Source organism: Neoarius graeffei, chromosome 9 (genome assembly GCF_027579695.1).
Source record: "Neoarius graeffei isolate fNeoGra1 chromosome 9, fNeoGra1.pri, whole genome shotgun sequence".
Taxonomy (NCBI): Eukaryota; Metazoa; Chordata; class Actinopteri; order Siluriformes; family Ariidae; genus Neoarius; species Neoarius graeffei.
The window spans coordinates 27,765,498-27,785,958 of record NC_083577.1 but is presented as its reverse complement, the minus strand read 5'-3'; the positions used below and the strand labels follow the sequence as shown (position 1 = coordinate 27,785,958).

General features: G+C 42.0%; 1 protein-coding gene across 1 annotated transcript in view; it reads right to left on the bottom strand.

The window, feature by feature from the left end:
* arhgap15 (Rho GTPase activating protein 15) overlaps positions 1 to 20,461 on the bottom strand; it is a 108,526-nt gene that overhangs the window by 48,548 nt on the left and 39,517 nt on the right. Inside the window, exons 4-6 of the mRNA XM_060929240.1 lie at positions 19,806 to 19,873; positions 15,961 to 16,048; positions 15,147 to 15,236 (exon numbers count right to left, since the gene is read on the bottom strand). Coding sequence (XP_060785223.1) covers positions 15,147 to 15,236; positions 15,961 to 16,048; positions 19,806 to 19,873 — 246 coding nt within the window. The remainder of the gene's footprint in view (positions 1 to 15,146; positions 15,237 to 15,960; positions 16,049 to 19,805; positions 19,874 to 20,461) is intronic.

The window sequence follows — 20,461 nt, the reverse complement described above, 5'->3', positions numbered from 1 at the left end:
ATGGACTTTGTGAGGAGTGAGGAGGAAACAAAGAAACAGCTGGGGACTTTAGCGCTCTGTGACTAAAACAGTACCGTAAAATAACGACACACAGCAAGAAAAGTACTTGGAAAACACTAAGGACATAGCTGAGAGGGAAATACAAACCTTTCACCAAGTGATCACTGCAAACTCGAGCATGCTTCGACTCGACTCCCTTCGATTTCAGTGAGAGGTTCAAAACCACCTTTCTCAACGTCTTTTTGTGAAATCCTTTGTTCATTCACCCTTTTTTATTAGTTCACGGGGAACCCTGAAGACACTTTTATCAGTTTCATGGTTTGATCGATTTGAACAACCTGAAACAACGCAAGTGTAAGGCATTTTTCATGCAAGCAATGTACCTTCTCCGTACAAACGCTTTGTCAACTGAGCTTTGGTAGAGCACCAGCTAAAGTTTTGATAACTAATGAGGCGGATGTGACGTCATGTGAAACCCAGCAATAATACGCTCCACTCTTCTGGGAAGGATTTCCACTAGAATTTGGAGTGTAGCTGTGGGGATTTGTTTTCATTCAGCATTGCATAAGTGCATTAGTGAGGTCAGGTAGGGATGTTTGGTGAGGAGGTGTTCCAGTTCATCCCAAAGGTGTTCAGCGAGATTGAGGTCAGGGCTCTGAGCAGGTCAGAACACTCAAGTTCTTCCAGTCCATCCTTGGCAACCCATGTCTTCATGGAGCTTGCTTTGTGCACAGCTGCATTGTCATGTTGGAGAAAGTTTGGGCTTTTTAGTTCCAGTGAAGGGAAACTGTAATGCTACAAAGATAGAAAGGCATCCTAAACAAGGAGGAGCATGCTTGGGGAAGAGCTACATATAATGGTGATGGTTGGGTGTCCGCATACTTTTGGACATATAGTGTAGGCGGCTTTGGACAGTCAACGCCCACATTCACTCGAACAGAAAAGAACAGACTTGCAGCCTTTGTGTAATTAGCCTGAGGAAGTGTCATTTCTAGCTGTAGATATTCTCCATCTGCCTTATAAGAGGAATAAAAACTCAAGCGTACTGGCCTTGCTGGTTTTACAATGTATACCAGTCTTCAGCTCAGCAGAAAAAAATGTAATATTGTGGCTAACATCAGATCACATTAGCGTTAAATATTACAGACATTAGCTAACCACATGCAATGTGCTTAATACACTTTCTAGTCTAACAGGAGGCTGACGGTTATGTAGCAGATCTTAAAAACGTCCCAAGGACTAGAGTGAATACATAAAGCTTTTACGTGATGATTCTCATTCAGCGAAATCATCGTATTGTTTATGTAAACAAGAGTTGAGGTGAATATGAATAAAATGATGAGGAGAATAAAATGTTCCTTCAAGTGGCTTTGTATGAATCAAATCAACTGCAAGACTCTTGCAAAGTTTTGTGAAGAAATGAAAAGGAGCATAACATGAACGCGGTGCCTTTTTATGCCTATGTTTAATGAGGAGTACTTTTAATATCCAAGCTCACACTTGGACTGCTCATTAATGTTTAACAAGGCAAAGCAGTACAAAGAGCAGAATGCCATTTGTAACTTCACGTTTGTGTTTTTCTATTAAATTAACCATTCGTTTGAGTGCTTCATAAAGACATAACTTTGAAGCACTTTAGATCGTGGGATTAATTATCTCTGGTTTTACACTGAACTTGGAACGAGTAGGATTTAAAGGCCATCGAGTTTAATCAGCCAGAAAACGAAGGATAAGTGGGGGTGCGGTGTTTTTTTTTCCCCCATGCTTCCCATTGGTGCTTGAATGATGCTTCCAGCTTGAGTTAAATATCAATCAAACAAAAACATGGTCAGGATGGATTCTATGCATTGTAGAAATTTTTGTGGTGTACTCTCACCAACACGGGGCCTCTCAAATGGCACAACTTGCTTAGGTTTCATCACAACGCCTGGAGATTGGATACAGCAAGATGTAACAGCTTCACATGTCACAGGAAGCTCATGTTGGTTAACACCCTCCCCATGTTTGGTAGCTATTTTGAAACACATGAGACACACAGTGTCTTGCAAAAGTATCCATCTACCTTGGTGTTTGTCCTGTTTTGTTGCATTACAAGCTGGACTTAAAACAGATTTTTGGGGGGTTAGTACCATTTGATTTCCACAACATGCCTACCACTTTAAAGGTGATTTTTTTTTGGCACAAACAATAATTAAGATGAAAAAAAAAAACCCAGAAATCTGGAGTGTGCATAGGTATTAAGCCCCCCCCCCCCCCCCAAAAAAAAGTCAATACTTTGTAGAGCCATCTTTTGTTGCAATTACAGCTACAAGTCTCTTGGGGTATGTCTCTATTAGCTTGGCACATCTAGCCACTAGGATTTTTGCCCATTCCTCAAGGCAAAACTACTCCAACTCCTTCAAGTTAGATGGGTTGCGTTGGTGTACAGCAATCTTCAAGTTATGCCACAGATTCTCAATTGGATCGAGGTCTGGGCTTTGATTGGGCCATTCCAAGACATTTAAATGTTTCCCTTTAAACCACTCCAGTGTAGCTTTAGCAGTATGTTTAGGGTCATTGTCCTGCTGGAACGTGAACCTTCGTCCCAGTCTCAAACCTCTGACCAACTCAAACAGGTTTTCCTCCAGAATTTATCTGCATTTAGTGCCATCCATCTTTCCTGCAGTCCTGAAAAACTTTCATGTCTCTGCAGATGAAAAACATCCCCACAGCATGATGCTGCCACCACCATGCTTCACTGTAGGAATGGTGTTCTTGGTGTGTTGGGTTTGTGGCGTTTCCCATGATGGCCAAAAGGATCAATTTTAGTCTCATCTGACCAGAGAATCTTCTTCCATGTGTTTGGGGAGTCTGCCACATGCTGTTGGGCAAACTCCAAATGTGTTTTCTTAAGCAAGGACTTTTTTCTGGCCACTGTTCGATAAAGCCCCGCTCTGTGGAGTGTACGGCTTAAAGTGGCCCTATGGACAGATACTCCCATCTCCGCAGTGGATCTTTGCAGCTCCTTCAGTGTTATCTTTGGTGTCTTTGTTGCATCTCTGATTAATGCCCTCCTTGCCCGGTCTGTGAGTTTTGGTGGGCGGGGCCTTCTCGTGTCAGGTTTGTAGTGGTGCCATATTCTTTCCATTTTGCTATAATGGATTTAATGGTGCTCCCTGGGATATTCAAAGTTTGGGATCTTTTTTTATCACCCAACCCTGATCTATACTTCTCCACAACTTTGTCTCTGACCTGTTTGGAGGCTCCTTGGTTTTCATGTTGCTTGCTTAGTAGTGTTGCAGAGTCAGGGTCCTTCCAGAACAGGTTGATTTATCCAGACATCATGTGACAGATCATGTGACACTTTGATTGCACACAGGTGGATCTTAATCAACTAATTATGTGACTTATGAAGTGAATTGGTTGGACCAGCTCTTATTTAGGGGTTTCATGCGAAAGGGGGTGAATACCTATGCACACTCCAGATTTCTGTTTTTTCATCTTAAGTACTGTTTGTGTCACAATAAAACCACCACAACAACAACAATTTGCATCTTTAAAGTTGTCGGCATGTTGTGTAAATCAAATGGTGCTAACCCTCCAAAATCCATTTTAGTTTCAGCTTGTAATGCGACAAAACAGGACAAACACCAAGGGGGATGAATACTTTTGCAAGACACTGTATGCTGATCATAACATGCAACCAACAAACATCTTGACACTGTTCGAATGTGCTTCCACTTTTTAATGGGGACCGAACTGATTTCAGGGACCTTCATTTCAAGGATTTGTTCTTGAGAATTTTTGAGAGGTTTTTCATCCTTTGCAATATTACAAAGAAACATTTAATAGTTGTAATAGATCTGGATTGAAATCTCTTGATTGAGGCTGACATACGTTTGCACACCTTTTGTTTCAGAAACCACTTTCAGATTTCAGATCACATCGAAGTAAACCATAAGAAATCATTTTTTTTATAGGGAGGAAATCTCAGGATGTCACAATATGATTTGATTTGAACTCGATTTCAAGAACATTCAAGAACAACAAAAAGCAGTTTTTTATGCATCTAGCTGAATCTTAATTTAATAATAGTTATAACTTGCATCATTATTTTTTTATGCGGTGCCAAGTGTCACCAGGCCCATTTCGTGGACGAAATGCATTTCATGATGGAAGAAATGCATTTCGTGATGGACGAAATGCATTTCGTCTGACGAAATGCATTTTGTGATGATGAAATGCATTTCATGATGGACGAAATGCATTCTGTGATGGACGAAATGCATTCTGTGATGGACGAAATGCATTCCGTGATGGACGAAATGCATTCTGTGATGGACGAAATGCATTCTGTGATGGACGAAATGCATTCTGTGATGGACGAAATGCATTCTGTGATGGACGAAATGCATTTTGTCCACGAAATGGGCCTGGTGACACTTGGCACCCCATATTTTTTCAGTATTTCCATTTGGGTCCTCAGAACAGAAATGTCTGAAGGTTATGAAGCAATTTTGAGCGTCACGTTTCCGATTTCTACATCCTTGACGAAGAATAGACATAACCTGAATAAATTATAGTTGTAAATAATTGTTAAATAATTTTTGTGGCTTTATCCCCCCCCCCCCCCCCCCCCAAAAAAAAAAAAAGTTTCAAGGTGTTGACTGCAAAGTCATCGGAAATTTTCTATTATTTTTATTGTGCATGGCATAATAAATGTACGATGTCTCACAAGAACAATATCATGCGGACGAGATGTGACCATTCTGATGTGCTTAGAGTCGCTTTCCTCCATTTTGGAACCGAATATCCTCCCTCTTGAGGTAAACAGTACAACCCTACGGAAACAGCCGAACGCGAGGAACTTTAATGAGCATAACTATGGTACTGGGTCACACCAATATGGCGACACATGGAATACATTGTGACTCTGCATCGACCTCTGAGAGTTTAGAGCTGCAGGGACGTAATCTGTGGTTGACATTCACAAATAGATCCGTGAAACAAAAGACGATGATATCTTTTCTCTGTTACTTCTTTTGTGTTCTCATTTCTTTCTCTGTAAGATACATTAGGTGTACAAGGCCATACTCACTACTGTGGAGTCGAGCCCATGCATTCTAAGACCAAGATAGGTAAGTGCTAGCTAGAATGAGTTAGTTATCTGTCAAGAAAAATTACATCATTTAACCTTACTGTGTCTTGCAGTTGCACTCATTCGGCAGGCTTTCCTTTTCTTTTCTGCTGGCAGAAGAGTGGAGTCTGCCATGTTTGTCCACGCTGACTTTTTTTGGTTAAAAGTAGGTCAAGCATGCCCCATGGTGGTCACGTGATATTGTTGCTCACTTGCTTTGGCAATCTCCGGAATCGTAAAATGCGGGACACTTTTTAATCTCGGCAAAACATTTACACACTGTGTGTGCAGCATCGAAACATCTCGAAACTCCAACAGCACTAGAAATCGAACATTTTGCCCAAAATTGCAGTCAGAACCTTTAAGTCCACACGTAGGCTTATAAACTGTGTTAATGTATTGGATGACAAAATATTTCATTTTTCTCTTCATAACATCAGGATGATTATTTATTCATAAGCTCAGGTCGTAATCTTATTGTCTTGACACTAATCAGTATGATTTATTATAATAAATATGGGTGGCACGGTGGTGTAGTGGTTAGCACTGTCGCCTCACAGCAAGAAGGTTCTGGGTTCAAGACCAGCGGAAGGCCGGCGGGGGCCTTTCTGTGTGGAGTTTGCATGTTCTTCTCATGTCTGCATGGGTTTCCTCCGGGTGCTCCAGTTTCCCCCACAGTCCAAAGACATGCAGGTTAGGTTAACATGGGGTGGCCTTGGGCTGAGGTGCCCTTGAGCAAGGTACCTAACCCCTGACTGCTCCCCAGGTGCTGTAGTATGGCTGCCTACTGCTCTGGGTTTGTGTGTGTGTGTGTGTGTGTGTGTGTGTGTGTGTTCACTGCTTCAGATGGGTTAAATGCAGAGGATAAATCTCACTGTGCTTGAAGTGTGCATGTGACAAATAAAGGTTTCTTCTTCTAAATGACAACCTGAAAAGCATTTCAGAATTCCTCAAGACACCATATCACTGCATTAGTTCATATTAATAAATAATCCTCAAAGTAGCTTGGGCTTCCATCCAGTCTCTTTGTATAATGCCTGAAAGTGTGATCAGTTGATCTTTAGATCCTTAAACCTCCAAGGTGCCATATGAGGAATTCAAGTCAAATTCAAAGTCCCTCTCATGCCAAAATCTGGTCTTCCCAGGCAGGCTCCTGTCCCAGTACTAACCAACTCTTTAAGGTGTATGGGTGTGGTGCCGATCTCCGTTTCCATAGCCCTCGGCCTCTCGTCTATACAGCCAGGGTTACAGTAGGGGGCTAGTCCTCTGGTAACCCCGAGAGCTTGACTTCCCCTCTCGCATCTGTATTGCAGTGTGCCTTGCCAGATGGTAGTACGTAGGTACCATTTTTACGATGGTCTTTGGTATGACCCGACCGCGAGTAGAACTCCGAATCTCTTGGTCGAGATGCGGACACACTAACCACTAGGCCAACTTGTGGTATATGAGGGATTACAGCACATTTTATATAACTTCACTGTTATAGTCATCTTCATTGATGATCAGTGAGGATAGTGGGTCTGATTCCACTTGTGGAATGATGGATTTTGACTTCATTTCTTCTCTAGTCGGATCCAGTAATCCAATTTAGGTGTCTTGTGTCAAAGCCCTAGAGTCCTTTTGGATGTCCTCAGTCTTTCAAATGAGAAACTACTCTCCTATACTCTCACAGTGCCTGCTTTCTGCTTGCAGTATAGAGCGCTTTCATGAACTACATCGTTTAGGTTTAACACTCAGTCCTTGTGTTTTGATGAATTTCGCATCAGTGAGTTGTTGTTTCAGAGCTAATTGAGCATCAAACATTCGCACTTTGTTGAAGACGTCAAGCCTCGTTTATCAGGCTGGATGTGAACGGATTTTTGTGTAAATCATTCGTATGAGAGTTTACACAGGAAATGTGGTATTCATGAAAAACGTGTTTGGAAATTTACAGATTAGAAGCGTAATATAAACTTCAACTTGATCAAATTGAAATTATATAATTTGCCTAGATTGTTGCACTTTTATATGTGTCCAGGTATTTTTATTATGTTTACAAGCATTTAGCAGACTCCCTTATTTACAGGAACTTCTATAAGAGCTTTGGTGCCTCTATCAAAAACACATCCTCATGCTAGTTCACTAGGTGAATGTGAGATCTGGGGCTAAGAATACCATTGAGAACATTTAGTGAAGACCTGTTGTTTTATTTAACTGGCATTAATTAAAGAATATAAAAGATAAAGAAAGCGAGCCAGCACAAGCTCATAACTTAAGAGAAATAAAACTAATCAATCAGTCAGTTATAACAATAGAAATGGTGGCGTTTAATGGAGGACAAGCCAGTCTGTTTGCACATAGGTGTAAACCGTAAACAAATGTCTCAACTGATGGAAGATTTAATGCCTGATTTTTATTATTAATATTAATACAACACTGATGATGTGTCCAAATTTGTGCATTGGAAGATGTATATATCACCGCAACGGTCTGGTATAACCAGTGACAACCAGGAAGAGACTGGTTGACAACTGCAAATAAAGCAGTGACATCTGGAGAGACAGAGGACAGCCGGAGAGACAGCAATCGGGGTGGAGAGGGTTGGCAGCCCGAACCGCATCTTCTAAAGGAAGAACCCAAATCTTGCTACGAAAACCACAAAGGAGAAAGACCCCCGGGGGTGCCTGGGGGGGGGGGGGATGAGCACCCCAACCGGACGGACCCAAGGTTAACGATACAGGACAATGGACAAATGACATCGCAAGTACTATGCACCTGCGGCAAGGCCTGTAAGAACATCAAGGGCTTGAAGATACATCAGGCCAGGAAGGGGTGCACAACAGGGGTAGTGGCAACACAGCGCACAGAAACATCTTCTGGTGAGACGACAGAGGAGCTAGGCCCAGAGGCAAACCACAGTGCCCAGAGCCTCCCAGTGTCAGTCACGCCTACTGCCAGCACCCTACTGGCTAACCCAATGGCAAGTAGTACCCAGAGCCACCAACTACCATCAGCTGCCAGAGATGAACAGAACCGTCAGAGCCACCAAGCAGTACCTGCACCAGCTGTCTACAATGACACTCCAACAGCCTACTCAAGGATCCAGTGGCCCCAGTCCTCAAAGACAACCGAGTGGCATCAGTTCAATGGGGATGTTGACCAGATCCTGGACGGGATGGCTAAGGGGGATGTAGACCACCGGCTGACTACTATGGCCACAATCATAGTTAACATAGCAGCCGAGCGATTTGGGATGAAGGAGGCCAAGCCCGCACAGTAAGCCCATGCTGACCTTGTGGAGGAAACCACAGGAGGAGGTGTAGGGAGAGGGCAAGGAGGAGAGCTGCATTCCTGGCCAACCCCTTCAAGCTGACCAAGGAACTTCTAGGTCAGAAGAGGACTGACCGTCTTACCTGCTCGAGAGAAGCCATTAATGACCACCTTAAGAACACCTACAGTGATAGCAGGAGAGACCAACCCCTGGGAATGTGTGAGGCTCTCATAACTCCACCAGAGCCAACAGCAAACTTCAACCTGAAGGAGCCCAGCCTAAAAGAAGTGGAGGAAGTGGTGAGGAGAGCAAGAGCCAGTTCTGCACCAGGCCCAAGTGGAGTGCCTTACAAGGTCTACAAGAACTGCCCAAAGTTACTACACCGGCTTTGGAGGGCCTTGAAAGTGATCTGGAGAACAGGAAAGATCACCCAGTCATGGAGATATGCGAAAGGAGTGTTTATTCTGAAAGAAGAGACATCTGAGAAGGTTGATCAGTTTTGGATCATCTCTCTGCTCAGTGTAGAGAGTAAGATCTTCTTCAGCATGCTGGCCAAGAGACTCACCAACTTCCTGCTGAACAACAATTACATTGACACCTCGGTACAGAAGGGAGGCATACCAGGTGTTGCGGGCTGCCTAGAGCACACAGGTGTGGTGATTCAGCTCATCAGGGAGGCAAGAGAGGGCAGAGGGGACCTGGTGGTACCGTGGTTGGATCTCACCAACGCCTACGGTTCAATACTGCATAAGCTGAGGAGAAGACCAAATTCCGTCGGTTACGGCAAAACAGTGAAAAGCCTCGGGAAAGTCTTCAACTGTAGCCTGAAGGATGTATGGAATCATCAAGGCAACCAACGCCAACCTGGAGGGATGGTTGAAGGTGGTAGACAAGTCTGGTCTCCCTGGGCGATTCAAGGCATGGGTCTACCAGCACAGGATCCTCCCAAGAATCCTCTGGCCCTTGCTCACCTATGAGGTACCTATGACTACAGTAGAGGGATTTGAGTGCAGGGTGAGCAGCTATCTCCACAGGTGGCTAGGTTTGCCACGCAGCCTGTGCAGCATTGCTCTGCACGGGAACACCAATAAGGTCAGGCTCCCTTTCAGCTCAATCAGGGAGGAGTTCATCGTGGCTCGAGCGAGAGAACATCTGCAGTACACCAGATCAGGAGACAGCAAAGTAACTGGGGCAGAGATTGTTGTAAAGACAGGGAGGAAGTGGAAGGCAGGTGACGCAGTGCAGCAGGCAGAAGCTCGCCTACAGCAGAAGGTCCTTTTTGTGAGCGTGGCTCGTGGCAGAGCTGGGCTTGGATGTTTTCCATTGACCTGATTTAACACCACCAGTGAGAAAGAGAAGCGAATGTTGGTTCAGGAAGAGGTGCGCACCGCAGTGGAGGAAGAAAGAATGACTAGTGCCATGGCAATGAGACAGCAGGGTGCCTGGATGAGGTGGGAACAGGCGGTGGAGCGGAATGTCACCTGGCAGGACATCTGGAAGTGGAACATCCAGAGGATTAAGTTTCTTTTCCAGGGGGTTTACAATGTCCTCCCCAGCCCTTCCAACCTGTTCAAATGGGGCAAGGTTGAAACACCAGCTTGTCCACTTTGCTCTAAAACCGGGACCCTTGAGCACATCCTAAGTAGCTGCGCCAAGGCACTGGGAGAAGGTCGCTATCATTGGAGACACAACCAGGTCCTCAAATCCAACGCCGAGGCAATCAGCAAGGGGATCAGTGATGGCAGGCGTACCAATACCACAGCCAGAACTATCCAGTTTGTGAAGGCAGGAGAGCAGCTTAAGAACAGACCCAAGAACTGCCCAGGAGGTCTGCTTTCCACAGCACGAGACTGGGTGATGTCAGTCAACATAGAAAGGCAGCTGAAGATTCCAGCTCATATCACCCAGACCATGCTGAGACCAGACATGATCTTGGTGTCAAATGTCACGAGACAGCTGATCCTCTTGGAGCTGACCGTGCCCTGGGAAGAGAGGATGGAAGAGGCACAGGAGAGGAAGAGGGCAAAATATCAGGAGCTTATGGAGGACTGCCACAGGAATGGGTGGAGGACCAGGTGCATGCCAGTGGAGGTGGGCTGTCGGGGGTTTGCAGGCCATTCCCTCAGCAAGGCCTATGGAATCCTGGGGATCATGGGTCAAAGCAAGAGAAGGGCCATTAACAATAACGTGGAGGTGGCAGAAAAGGCATCCAGATGGTTCTGGCTGAAGAGGGGTGACAAGTCGGGGTCGTAGTATGCCACTTGGACACAGACTGGGGATTGATCAACCCCGGTCGGGTCACCTGGCTGAGGGTGTCTGTTATAAGACCCGAAACACCTGATGAAGCCAGGATACAACACTGATGATGTGTCCAAGTTTGTGCATTGGAAGATGTATGTATCACCTATATGTTATAAACTAGAAGAGCACATGGTAGAGTGCATACCTCCACCAAGCCACATATTATCAACATCAAAATCAAATTACATGAACCTAGGATAATACTAAAGCTAGACACCAAATTTCATCCAAATCCGTTCCCTACTTTTTGAGTAACATTGGGAACAAATTAAAAATATCCTGGATCCACATACTGTACATATCCGGATTTCCAACAAAATCTAATCAATTGTTCCTTGGCCCATGGCTCACCTTTCCTCCAAATTTCATCCAAATCCGTTCACTACTTTTTGAGTTGCATTGGGAACAAACAAACAAATGGATGCAAAAATATAACCTCCTCCAACAAAGTTGGTGGAGGTAGCTAAGTTTATTGGCACAGCAGTGAGTCAAAAATAACTTCCACTTCTGTTTTCCAGCTTTTACCCTGATTGATTGTTTCATACTCACTGTTTCATACGTCTGTGCTCTTGAACTTTTATGGAGTTTTGTGGGCAGATATTTGCAAGTAATTCATCAACACACATGCGCAAGTCCCCCCCAAAAAAATCAGCATTTCTGAAACTTTTCTCGTCTTTGACTCGTTCAATATCATGCTAGCTGAATGGAATATATCTAATATACCATGAAAAAGCCAGCCAATAATATTATTATTATACATACCAGCATTCTCGAAGGTCAACGCTAGCTTACCCGTGAGTTGGTGCTGTTAGTGCAGCAGTGCAGTCACTTTCCAGCTGGTGTAGCATTCAGCAGTAGTGTTAGTGAAGGCCAACGCTAGCTTAACCCGTGACTCGGTGCTGTTAGTGCAGCAGTACAGTCACCTTCCAGCCGGTGTAGCATTCATCAGCAGTGTTAGCGAATGCTAATAAAGCAGTCAAGCCAGTGCTATCGAGAGCAAGTAGCACAGGCTAAAGACCAATAAATTAGGATTTCTGTCTCCAGACTCTTCTTCCATGCTGCATGCTTGCTACAGTATTTTTCACTTATACTTAAGTATTCATTTCCCTGTGTAATTTACTTAGTTACTTTTAAAACCAACATCAACAACTACATACAATGGAGCGTCCTGGCAGCCAAAATTCTCTCAAAATCTTCCGCTTTTAACAAAGCGAACCTGGCGGCCATATTTGTTTACAAATTGTCAGTCACTTTTACATCTCCGATGTGTCTCTTTTCCAGTTTTTTGATGTCCTTTTGTATGTTTTTCTCTTGTAAATATACATGAAGAATATCTCATGAAGTTTTGGGAGCTTTTCGGATGTTCAACGCGTCTTTCTCTTTCCCGGCAGACAAAGAAATGCTTCTGTGCATGTGCAGCAGAAAAGTTTCTCATTGGATATTCACATCAGCTGACGTGTCACGTCGTGTTGTTTTGATAACCATGCAATCTTCACTGGGTAGAGTGATGTAATACACGTAGGATAAGCGATATGCTAACAATATTGGATGCTATAAAACCAAATGAATGAAACCTGCTAGAAGGGAATAGAATATGTGTTTTTATTCCATTGAAAAGCCATGTGTGGTGGTTTTGACAGTCAAAATTGACTGAAAATTGGTTTTGACCAAAAGAGATGAAAGTTTTTTTTTTTTCCAGCTGATAACTTATTCTGACATCTTTAATCAAGAAAACATCCAATCACATGGAAATTATTTTGTTAAGACACTAATTAAATATCAACATAGAAAGCTCATGTTCGGTAAGCAGCCAGTTGAAGACGTGTAGCAGTAAGCCTGTGCACGCAAGTTCACCTAAAGGTGTCTAAAACATTGTGGTTTACTTGTGCAGTGAATAATAAGGCTTTGACCAAGCTGCTGTTGAATCAGTTCAATTTGTAATCAGATACCGAGTCTTAAATTGTCCACCGTGTTCCTGTGTCATCACACTACCAAAAGCCAGTAGAAGGATTATGGATCTTCCCAGGACACCACACATATTAAAACGCTGCTATTGTATCTGATGCTAAGAGACAAAAACAACATTCTTTTTTTTCCTGAATTCCATCAGATCTGAATTTCTAAACAGTGTTGTTTCCGCGCCAACTGATATCATTTTCAGGATGCGCATTTCTCAGTGGAAAGAAGGTGTTGCTTTCGGGCAGTTCATCAAATTTGTCAAAATACCTGTACCATCTTGGAATGCAAGCAGGCGCTCAAGAGTTAAACTGTGAATCGAACAACTTTTTATGGTGTGTTTGAAGGATTTTTTCAGCATTGACATCCAGATAGAATGTTGTGTTTTGAAATGATGAGTCATACGATCCGTGTAAAGGCAGGCGTTAACCTTAATACCAGCTGCTGTGTTGTTTCAGTGGTAGGAGAAGCCTTCCTGTTGGAAAAGTGTGCTGTTGCTTCGACGTCTAGTGTTACTGATGTCCATGTAGGAAAACGCGTTGGGTTTTTGACAAGACTTTGAAAGTGATACCTGAATGTGGTTCGACCTCGGATTTATCCATTAAACCTGCATGGGTTGGATCGCAAAAAGCAATTGTGGTGAAAGTCTTCCTAGCTGAACACATGGGGCTGCTGACTTTAACACTTGGGTTCATATTTCAGTTCCCAGTTGCGAGTATATTGTCGGTTTGCACCCCGTGCAGATTCAATATCTCGACCAGTCCTTGTCATACGTATAATTTATGACAAGTTTGCAAGCTGATGCTTTCTAATTTCAGGGCGTTTTTGATGTGCCGTTTACAAAGTGACAAATTCATCAAGCCGAATATTAAAGTTTAATAAGGAACGCTATTAGAACGTAATCCTTGAAAAAGCAGTGGAATAAAAATGGAGTCCAGACCACGAAATGAGAATATCTAAAACAGTGAAAGGACCTAAAACGCATCCCTGAGCGCTTAAAAAGTGATCATGAAAAAGGAACTTATCCTAAATCTGAACTGTATTTCATCTGACAGGAATCTTAATTGTCCTCTAAGCTGACTAGAAGTTTCCACACTCCTTTCTAATCCACACCAGTTGATTGACGCCGCTATCAGACCACAAAATGGCTTGCTAATATCGTTACAAGCACTTGTTTCTGTATATCAAGTTTCGGATTACTTAAGCTTACAGTTTAATGCCTTTTTAATCTCGTATGGAAAAACAGATTTTTGGTGAGTAGCGAAGAGCTTGGCTATGATGAGATGAGATGAGATCAAGAATCCGTGTTTCATTTTCCTTTTGCTTCGTTATGTGCTGTAGCGCATCTGTCCATGCATTGATAAATATTCCGCTTTTCCTTCAAACACTCGCCCAAAGATTAGCTCCGTTTGAATGGTGCTTGAATGCTGTGTCAGTGCACGCTTAACACCCTGGATATAATCTCTGGAACAAGCTTAGACTAGATAATGAAGTTCACTCGGTTGTGTACACAGAAGTCTATATATTTGTCCTCTGAGTCTCCAGCTTAATAAATCTGTTTGTCTGCTGATTAAGTGGTTTGCCAGGTGTAATAAGGAAAACACCATCTGTTTTTCATCTTAAATTACACCACAGGACTGTTGGATTCTCAGTCCTGATTGGTCAGAAGGTATCGATGAAGTTTCCTTAACAGCAGGTTTCTTACAATAGTCCAGATGCAAGGTGTATATTAATATGCTTGGACTAATACATTATCATACACCGATCAGCCATAACATTCTGATCACTCAGTTTGTGCTACAGGAGCTCTTCTGTGGGATTGGACCATATGGGCTATCCTTCATGCCCCATGCCAATCAATGAACCAGAACACTTGCCCATTTTTCCTGCTTCCAACACATCAACTTCAAGAACTGACTGTTCTAATATATCCCACCCCTTGACAAGTGCCATTGTAATGGGATCATGGTGACCACGGTGGTGTAGTGGTTAGCACTGTTGCCTCACAGCAAGAAGGTTCTGGATTTGAGCTCAGCAGCCAACAGGGACCTTTCTATGTGGAGTTTGCATGTTCTCCACGTGTCTGCATGGGTTTCCTCCAGGTGCTCTGGTTTCCCCCACAGTCCAAAGACATGTGGTTAGGTTAACATGGGGCAGCCTTGGCCTGAGGTTGGGCTGAAGTACTCCTGAGCAAGGCACCTAACCCACAACTGCTCCCCAGGTGCTGGAGCATAGCTGCCCACTGTTCTGCGTATGTAATTGTGTGCTCACTGCTCACTCGTGTGTGTTCACTGCTTCAGATGGGTTAAATGCAGAGGTTACATTTCGCTGTGTGCTTAAGTGTCCATGTGACAAATAAAAGCTTCTTGGCGGCTTCTTCTCATCAATGTTATTCACGTCACCTGTCAGTGGTGAGAATGTTATGGCTGATCAGTGTATAGTGATTACATTTAATTGCCCTCAAAAGAAGCCCTGCCATCTCTCCATTTTTTTTCTAAAGTAGTGTAACGGAAAGTTTCCAACCTGAAACACGTTCTTCCGACTCGACTTCTCCGTTGTCCATTCTACAAGGGCGCCACAGAGATCCACCGCTTCTGGTTTAATTCCTGGTTTCTGTGGATAACAATAATGAAAATACCTGAACAGCAAATAATAAATGGTTTATGATTGCATTTGGGCCACGTCAGATGGAGGCTGGTGATAAAAGAAGAAAAATCCTGGCACTGAACTGGTGTGATAGTGGAACATTAGATGGCTGTGTCTGAATTAAAGTCTGAATTAAAGAATGCGACCTTAATGTGACCATCTGTAACCTCCGTGTTTTATTTTTAATGCTCTTTTCTGTTGTTTTTTTCTCTCTTTCTCTTCCCCTCCAGCATCAGTAGTGTAAGTATAGCATGGCGATGAGGAAGGTTTAGCCTCGCTCGTTTTTTCCAATAGCTCATCGAGAATAAGGTAAATAGAAGTGAATTCTCAGTACCAGAGCCAGTAAGGTAATGTGAACAGAACAGTGACTGTGGGTGAGAGATTCCATGTGGGTGAACAGAGTGGGTTCTGTTTTAAATCATCCATTTTATCCAACATCCATTACAAATTTTCGACCTATATGAAGAGACAAGCTTTCTGGCAACACTTATAGCTGCAGTCTGAGGACTGAAACACAAAACACACACCCGAACATGCGCTTTAAATCTGAATTATTCCACTTTTCTTCATCAAGGTTGTTAAAAGTTCACTTTGTATTGTATCTACTGAGTGCGGCAGTGATGCTCTAGGTATAGGTGTGTAAACATTTGCTGATCAAATGCGTGCGTACGTCATGATGCAGATACCTTACCAAACTGGCCATGGCTTCTTGTTTGCTCTCCTTGTAGAAATGGAGCTCATTTGATGAAATGACAACCCAGGCTAATGTCCAGTTTTTCCTGTAGAGGAATTGATTAATAATCAGGCCTCACTGTGAAACAAAGAATGGAATCATTTCACAGACGACATATAAAAAGAATAATACGGGGAGAACATGCAAACTCTAGACAGAAAGGCCCCCGTCGGCCGCTGGGCTCGAACCTAGAACCTTCTTGCTGTGAGGCAACAGTGCTAACCACTGCACCACCTTCATTTGAGAACATCTCATCTCATTATCTCCAGCCGCTTCATCCTGTTCTACAGGGTCGCAGGCAAGCTGGAGCCTATCCCAGCTGACCACGGGCGAAAGGCGGGGTACACCCTGGACAAGTCGCCAGGTCATCACAGGGCTGACACATAGACAACCATTCACACTCACATTCACACCTACGGTCAATTTAGAGTCACCAGTTAACCTAACCTGCATGTCTTTGGACTGTGGGGGAAACCGGAGCACCCGGAGGAAACCCACGCGGACATGGGGAGAACATGCAAACTCCACACAGAAAGGCCCTCGCCGGCCACGGGGCTCAAACCCGGACCTTCTTGCTGTGAGGCGACAGCGCTAACCACTACACCACCGTGCCGCCCTCATTTGAGAACAATATTTAATAAATAAATAAATAAAGACGCCTATAGTATAGTCCCTTTAAATACATACTGCAAATACAACTTTTATAGTTTAGTCACTTTAAAAACACAGAAAACATCGGGCCTCGTTTATCAAACTGAATACAAACAGATCTGTGCGTAAATCATTCACATCAGACTTTACATAAGAGATCTGATATTCGTTAAAATTCTGACGAACGTCCGTATCCTACTCGTGCTCCTGAGTTCGCGTCCATTTATACATAAGAAAACTAACTAACCTTCGTCTTGAACTTGATGGAATTCAAATTATATCATTGGCCTGGATTACTGTGCATTTATATCTGAATATTCTGTCGAGTTTAACTTGTTTATTTTTATAATGTTTACACCATTTAGCAGATGCCCTTATCCAGAGCGAAGTGTATAAATGCTTAAATACAAACACTAATGGTATTGTCCTTTTAAATTCAAGAAATCTTTTTTCTTTGGTGTTCGAACCAACATTTTAAAGAGACGTTCTCAGATATTCAGGGTGCATGGGGGGGGGGAAGGTTGTAATACGTCAGCTTTAAATCATTATCATATTTTCTTTAAAGGAGAGTGCATCAAATTTATTCATTTTGAGGTCAAGTCAAAATAGCAAATTAAAAGTCTAGTAAAATGGCTTATATCCAATGCACACATTACGATTTTCATGATCTCTGTTTAGTACCTTGTGGCTTCGTTACGTTTTAAAAGACTGTTGGGGCTCGACATAAAAATTAAAATGCAAAATAATACACTGCTGGAGCAAGTGCTATTTTTTTCATAAGCTGTAGAGTAATGGAAGCCATATTGTGAAGTTAAATCAAATTTGCTGTAATAATTACAACTAGGACAATTCATACAGAACTCTATTGGCAATATTACTGTACTTTATTTTATGTTTATTTCAAATCTTGCCATGTTTGTATTATTTTATGTTATGTTACATGTATTACATGATATTATATATTATCTTCAGTCAACTTTTCTGTCCTTGATTATTTTTTACGGCTCGAAATTCACGGTGGTCTGGTCGCCCGAGGCAACTTAATTTGTCATTTGGTGGGTAATTCCTGTCACTAGCCAGCCCGGCTGGCTAGTTGAAAATAAAAAATATATATGAAGCAAAGATTCAGATACACCGTCAACTAAAGCCGCCACATATTAAGCGTGTGCCGTGTCTGTGTTAATCGATGTGTTTATCGGAAGGATGGAAAATACCGAAGAATTCCGAATCACACCGTGTACGAGTCAGGCTGTCGGTTTTTTCACTACTGCGCATGCATATAACGCATCTCGTTGAATATCGCAGTAATCACGTTATCAAATTCAACAGATGTGGCCACATTATCGCAAATTTAAACATGTGTTTTTGTTGTTGTTTACATCTACATCTGCCAAAGCTACGTTGCGATGTGGAATTTTCTGAAAGGTGTACAGAAACCGCCAGAGACGGGGACAAAGTGACCTCGGTCTGAAGAGGAGAAAAAGGCCGCCGATAAAGCGTACGAGAAGGAGAAACGACAAAGGACTTATAAGCAAACGTGGGAGCAGGGTAGGCCTCGGCTGCGATATGATTTTTATGGAATAATTAAATTTTTTCAAGTTGATTCCTAGTCAGTATGAAGCTCCTAATGCTTTCTCTCTCATAAATGGTTAAATACAGAAAGAATGTTGGACATATTTTGGGTGCTATAGTCATGATAGTAAGTATATTTGTTTTCAATACTCATACACCAAGTTGCCAAGTTTTCCAATATATTATTATTTGTTGATATTATATTATGGTGCTCTGTGTTGTTCTCATTTATGTATTTAACAACAGTATCAAAATACTCGGGTCTTGAAATAAATGCACATTAGTCATGAACAGTGGTAATGACTCTCTTTTGTGTTATTTTTGACAGAAGTAAAATTCATACATGAACAAATTTTGGCTAGTTGATTTTCTGTTTGGCGAGTTACTTTGGAAGGGAACTAGTCCGGCTGGCTGGTGAAAAAATATATTAATTTCTAGGCCTGATATATTAAAAAAAAAAAAAATATATATATATATATATATATATATATATATATATATATATATATATATATATATATATATAAACATGGTGGTGTGAAGATATGAAGCTTATCTTCGAGTGGTGAACATATGCACGAGTGACCAAAGCAAACCATAACATGAGAAGATAAACTTCATATCTTCACACCACCATATAATATAATTTATATTATATGGACGCATCCACAACCCCCCCCCCCCCCAAAAAAAAAATACACAAGTTAATTAAAAGAATGTTAATTCTGAACCAGTTCACCATTTAGTCAGCGGAAAAACGCTGTGAGTGACATCGGAGTGAAATATCAGGAATTATTATACATTCAGGACACTTTTGTGATGGAATAAAAACACGTGTTCTATTCCCTTCTAACAGGTTTCATTCATTTGGTTTGATAGCATGCAATATTGTTATCATATCGCTTATCCTACATGTATTCCGTCACTCTACCCAATGGAGAATGAGTGTTGAATATGGTTTATGATTATGGTTGTCAAGACAACATGACGTCACACATCGGAGACATAAAACTTCCATGCTAGCGAGCGACTGTGACAATTTGGAAACAAACATGGCCGCCAGGTTTGCTTTGTTAAATACAGAAGATTTTGAGAGAATTTTGAAAGGGAAAGACGTGTTGAACACCCGAAAGGAATGAGTATGTATAATAATAATAATAATAATAATAATAATAATAATAATAATAATAATAATATTGGCTGGCTACCACGAAAAAAGCCAGCCAATATTATTGAAATATTTCGCTCAGATCCGCGATGTATTTCGTATGAAAAATGCGAGTTTTTCAACACGAGAAGATAAACGTCATCTCTTCAAGCCAGCATGTGATTTTCTTTTTATTATACTGACACATTCACAAACAAAAAGTACCCAAATTTATCACAACAATTCATCGATTTCCTCATGAGTGACATGTAAAGATTTATGTCATGGTTTTGGTTCTCCATGTCCCGGATGGAGCTCGTATGAAAAATACGAGTGGCGTATTTCCTAGTAAAATACTCGTGTCCATACATATACACATATCCTCTCAAAATGAAAAAACAAAGAAGAATGAAATGTGTTCAGGTTTACGTACTTGAGTTTCTTTCCTCCTTCGGAGATCTTGGTTTTGTTCAGATAAACCCCATGCAAATCAGGCTGGAGCTGTGAGACAGATAACTACAAGTCAGTAGATATCACCAAAATACTTTTCTACTGCTGACACAATTTAAAATTAAATTAATCAGATTTGTAATGTAGATTATATTTGGAGTCGAGTCTTATCCAGGCTTTAGCAGGCAGGTTTTAGATAAAATGTCCTCGTATTTTACCCACTAAACAACCAGTATCGATGATCCTCCTCCATATATTACAGTGTCTCAGGCGCTAATGTTTGTAGGCCATTTCCATTTTGCACAAAAAATGTTTATGGCAAAAAAAAACAACAACACTATCGGCGTCTTTTCGTCCCTTAAAAGTGGCTTTAACAGCTGTACTCTTGGGACACGTGCACAATACCACCACACCACTGAGAGCAAATAGACTCAAAAGATTAAGAGTGTGTTTTCACCACAAGACTATTCACTACGGCCCAGTTTCACTCACACACACACACACACAGTGATACATTTACACTGCCTTGATTTGAATAGAGTTCAATTGAAAGTAAAAAAAAAAGGATATTTCAAATGTCTAAAACGACTACCTTCAAATAAATAAATACAGTACTAGTGAAAAGTTTGTACACCCCTA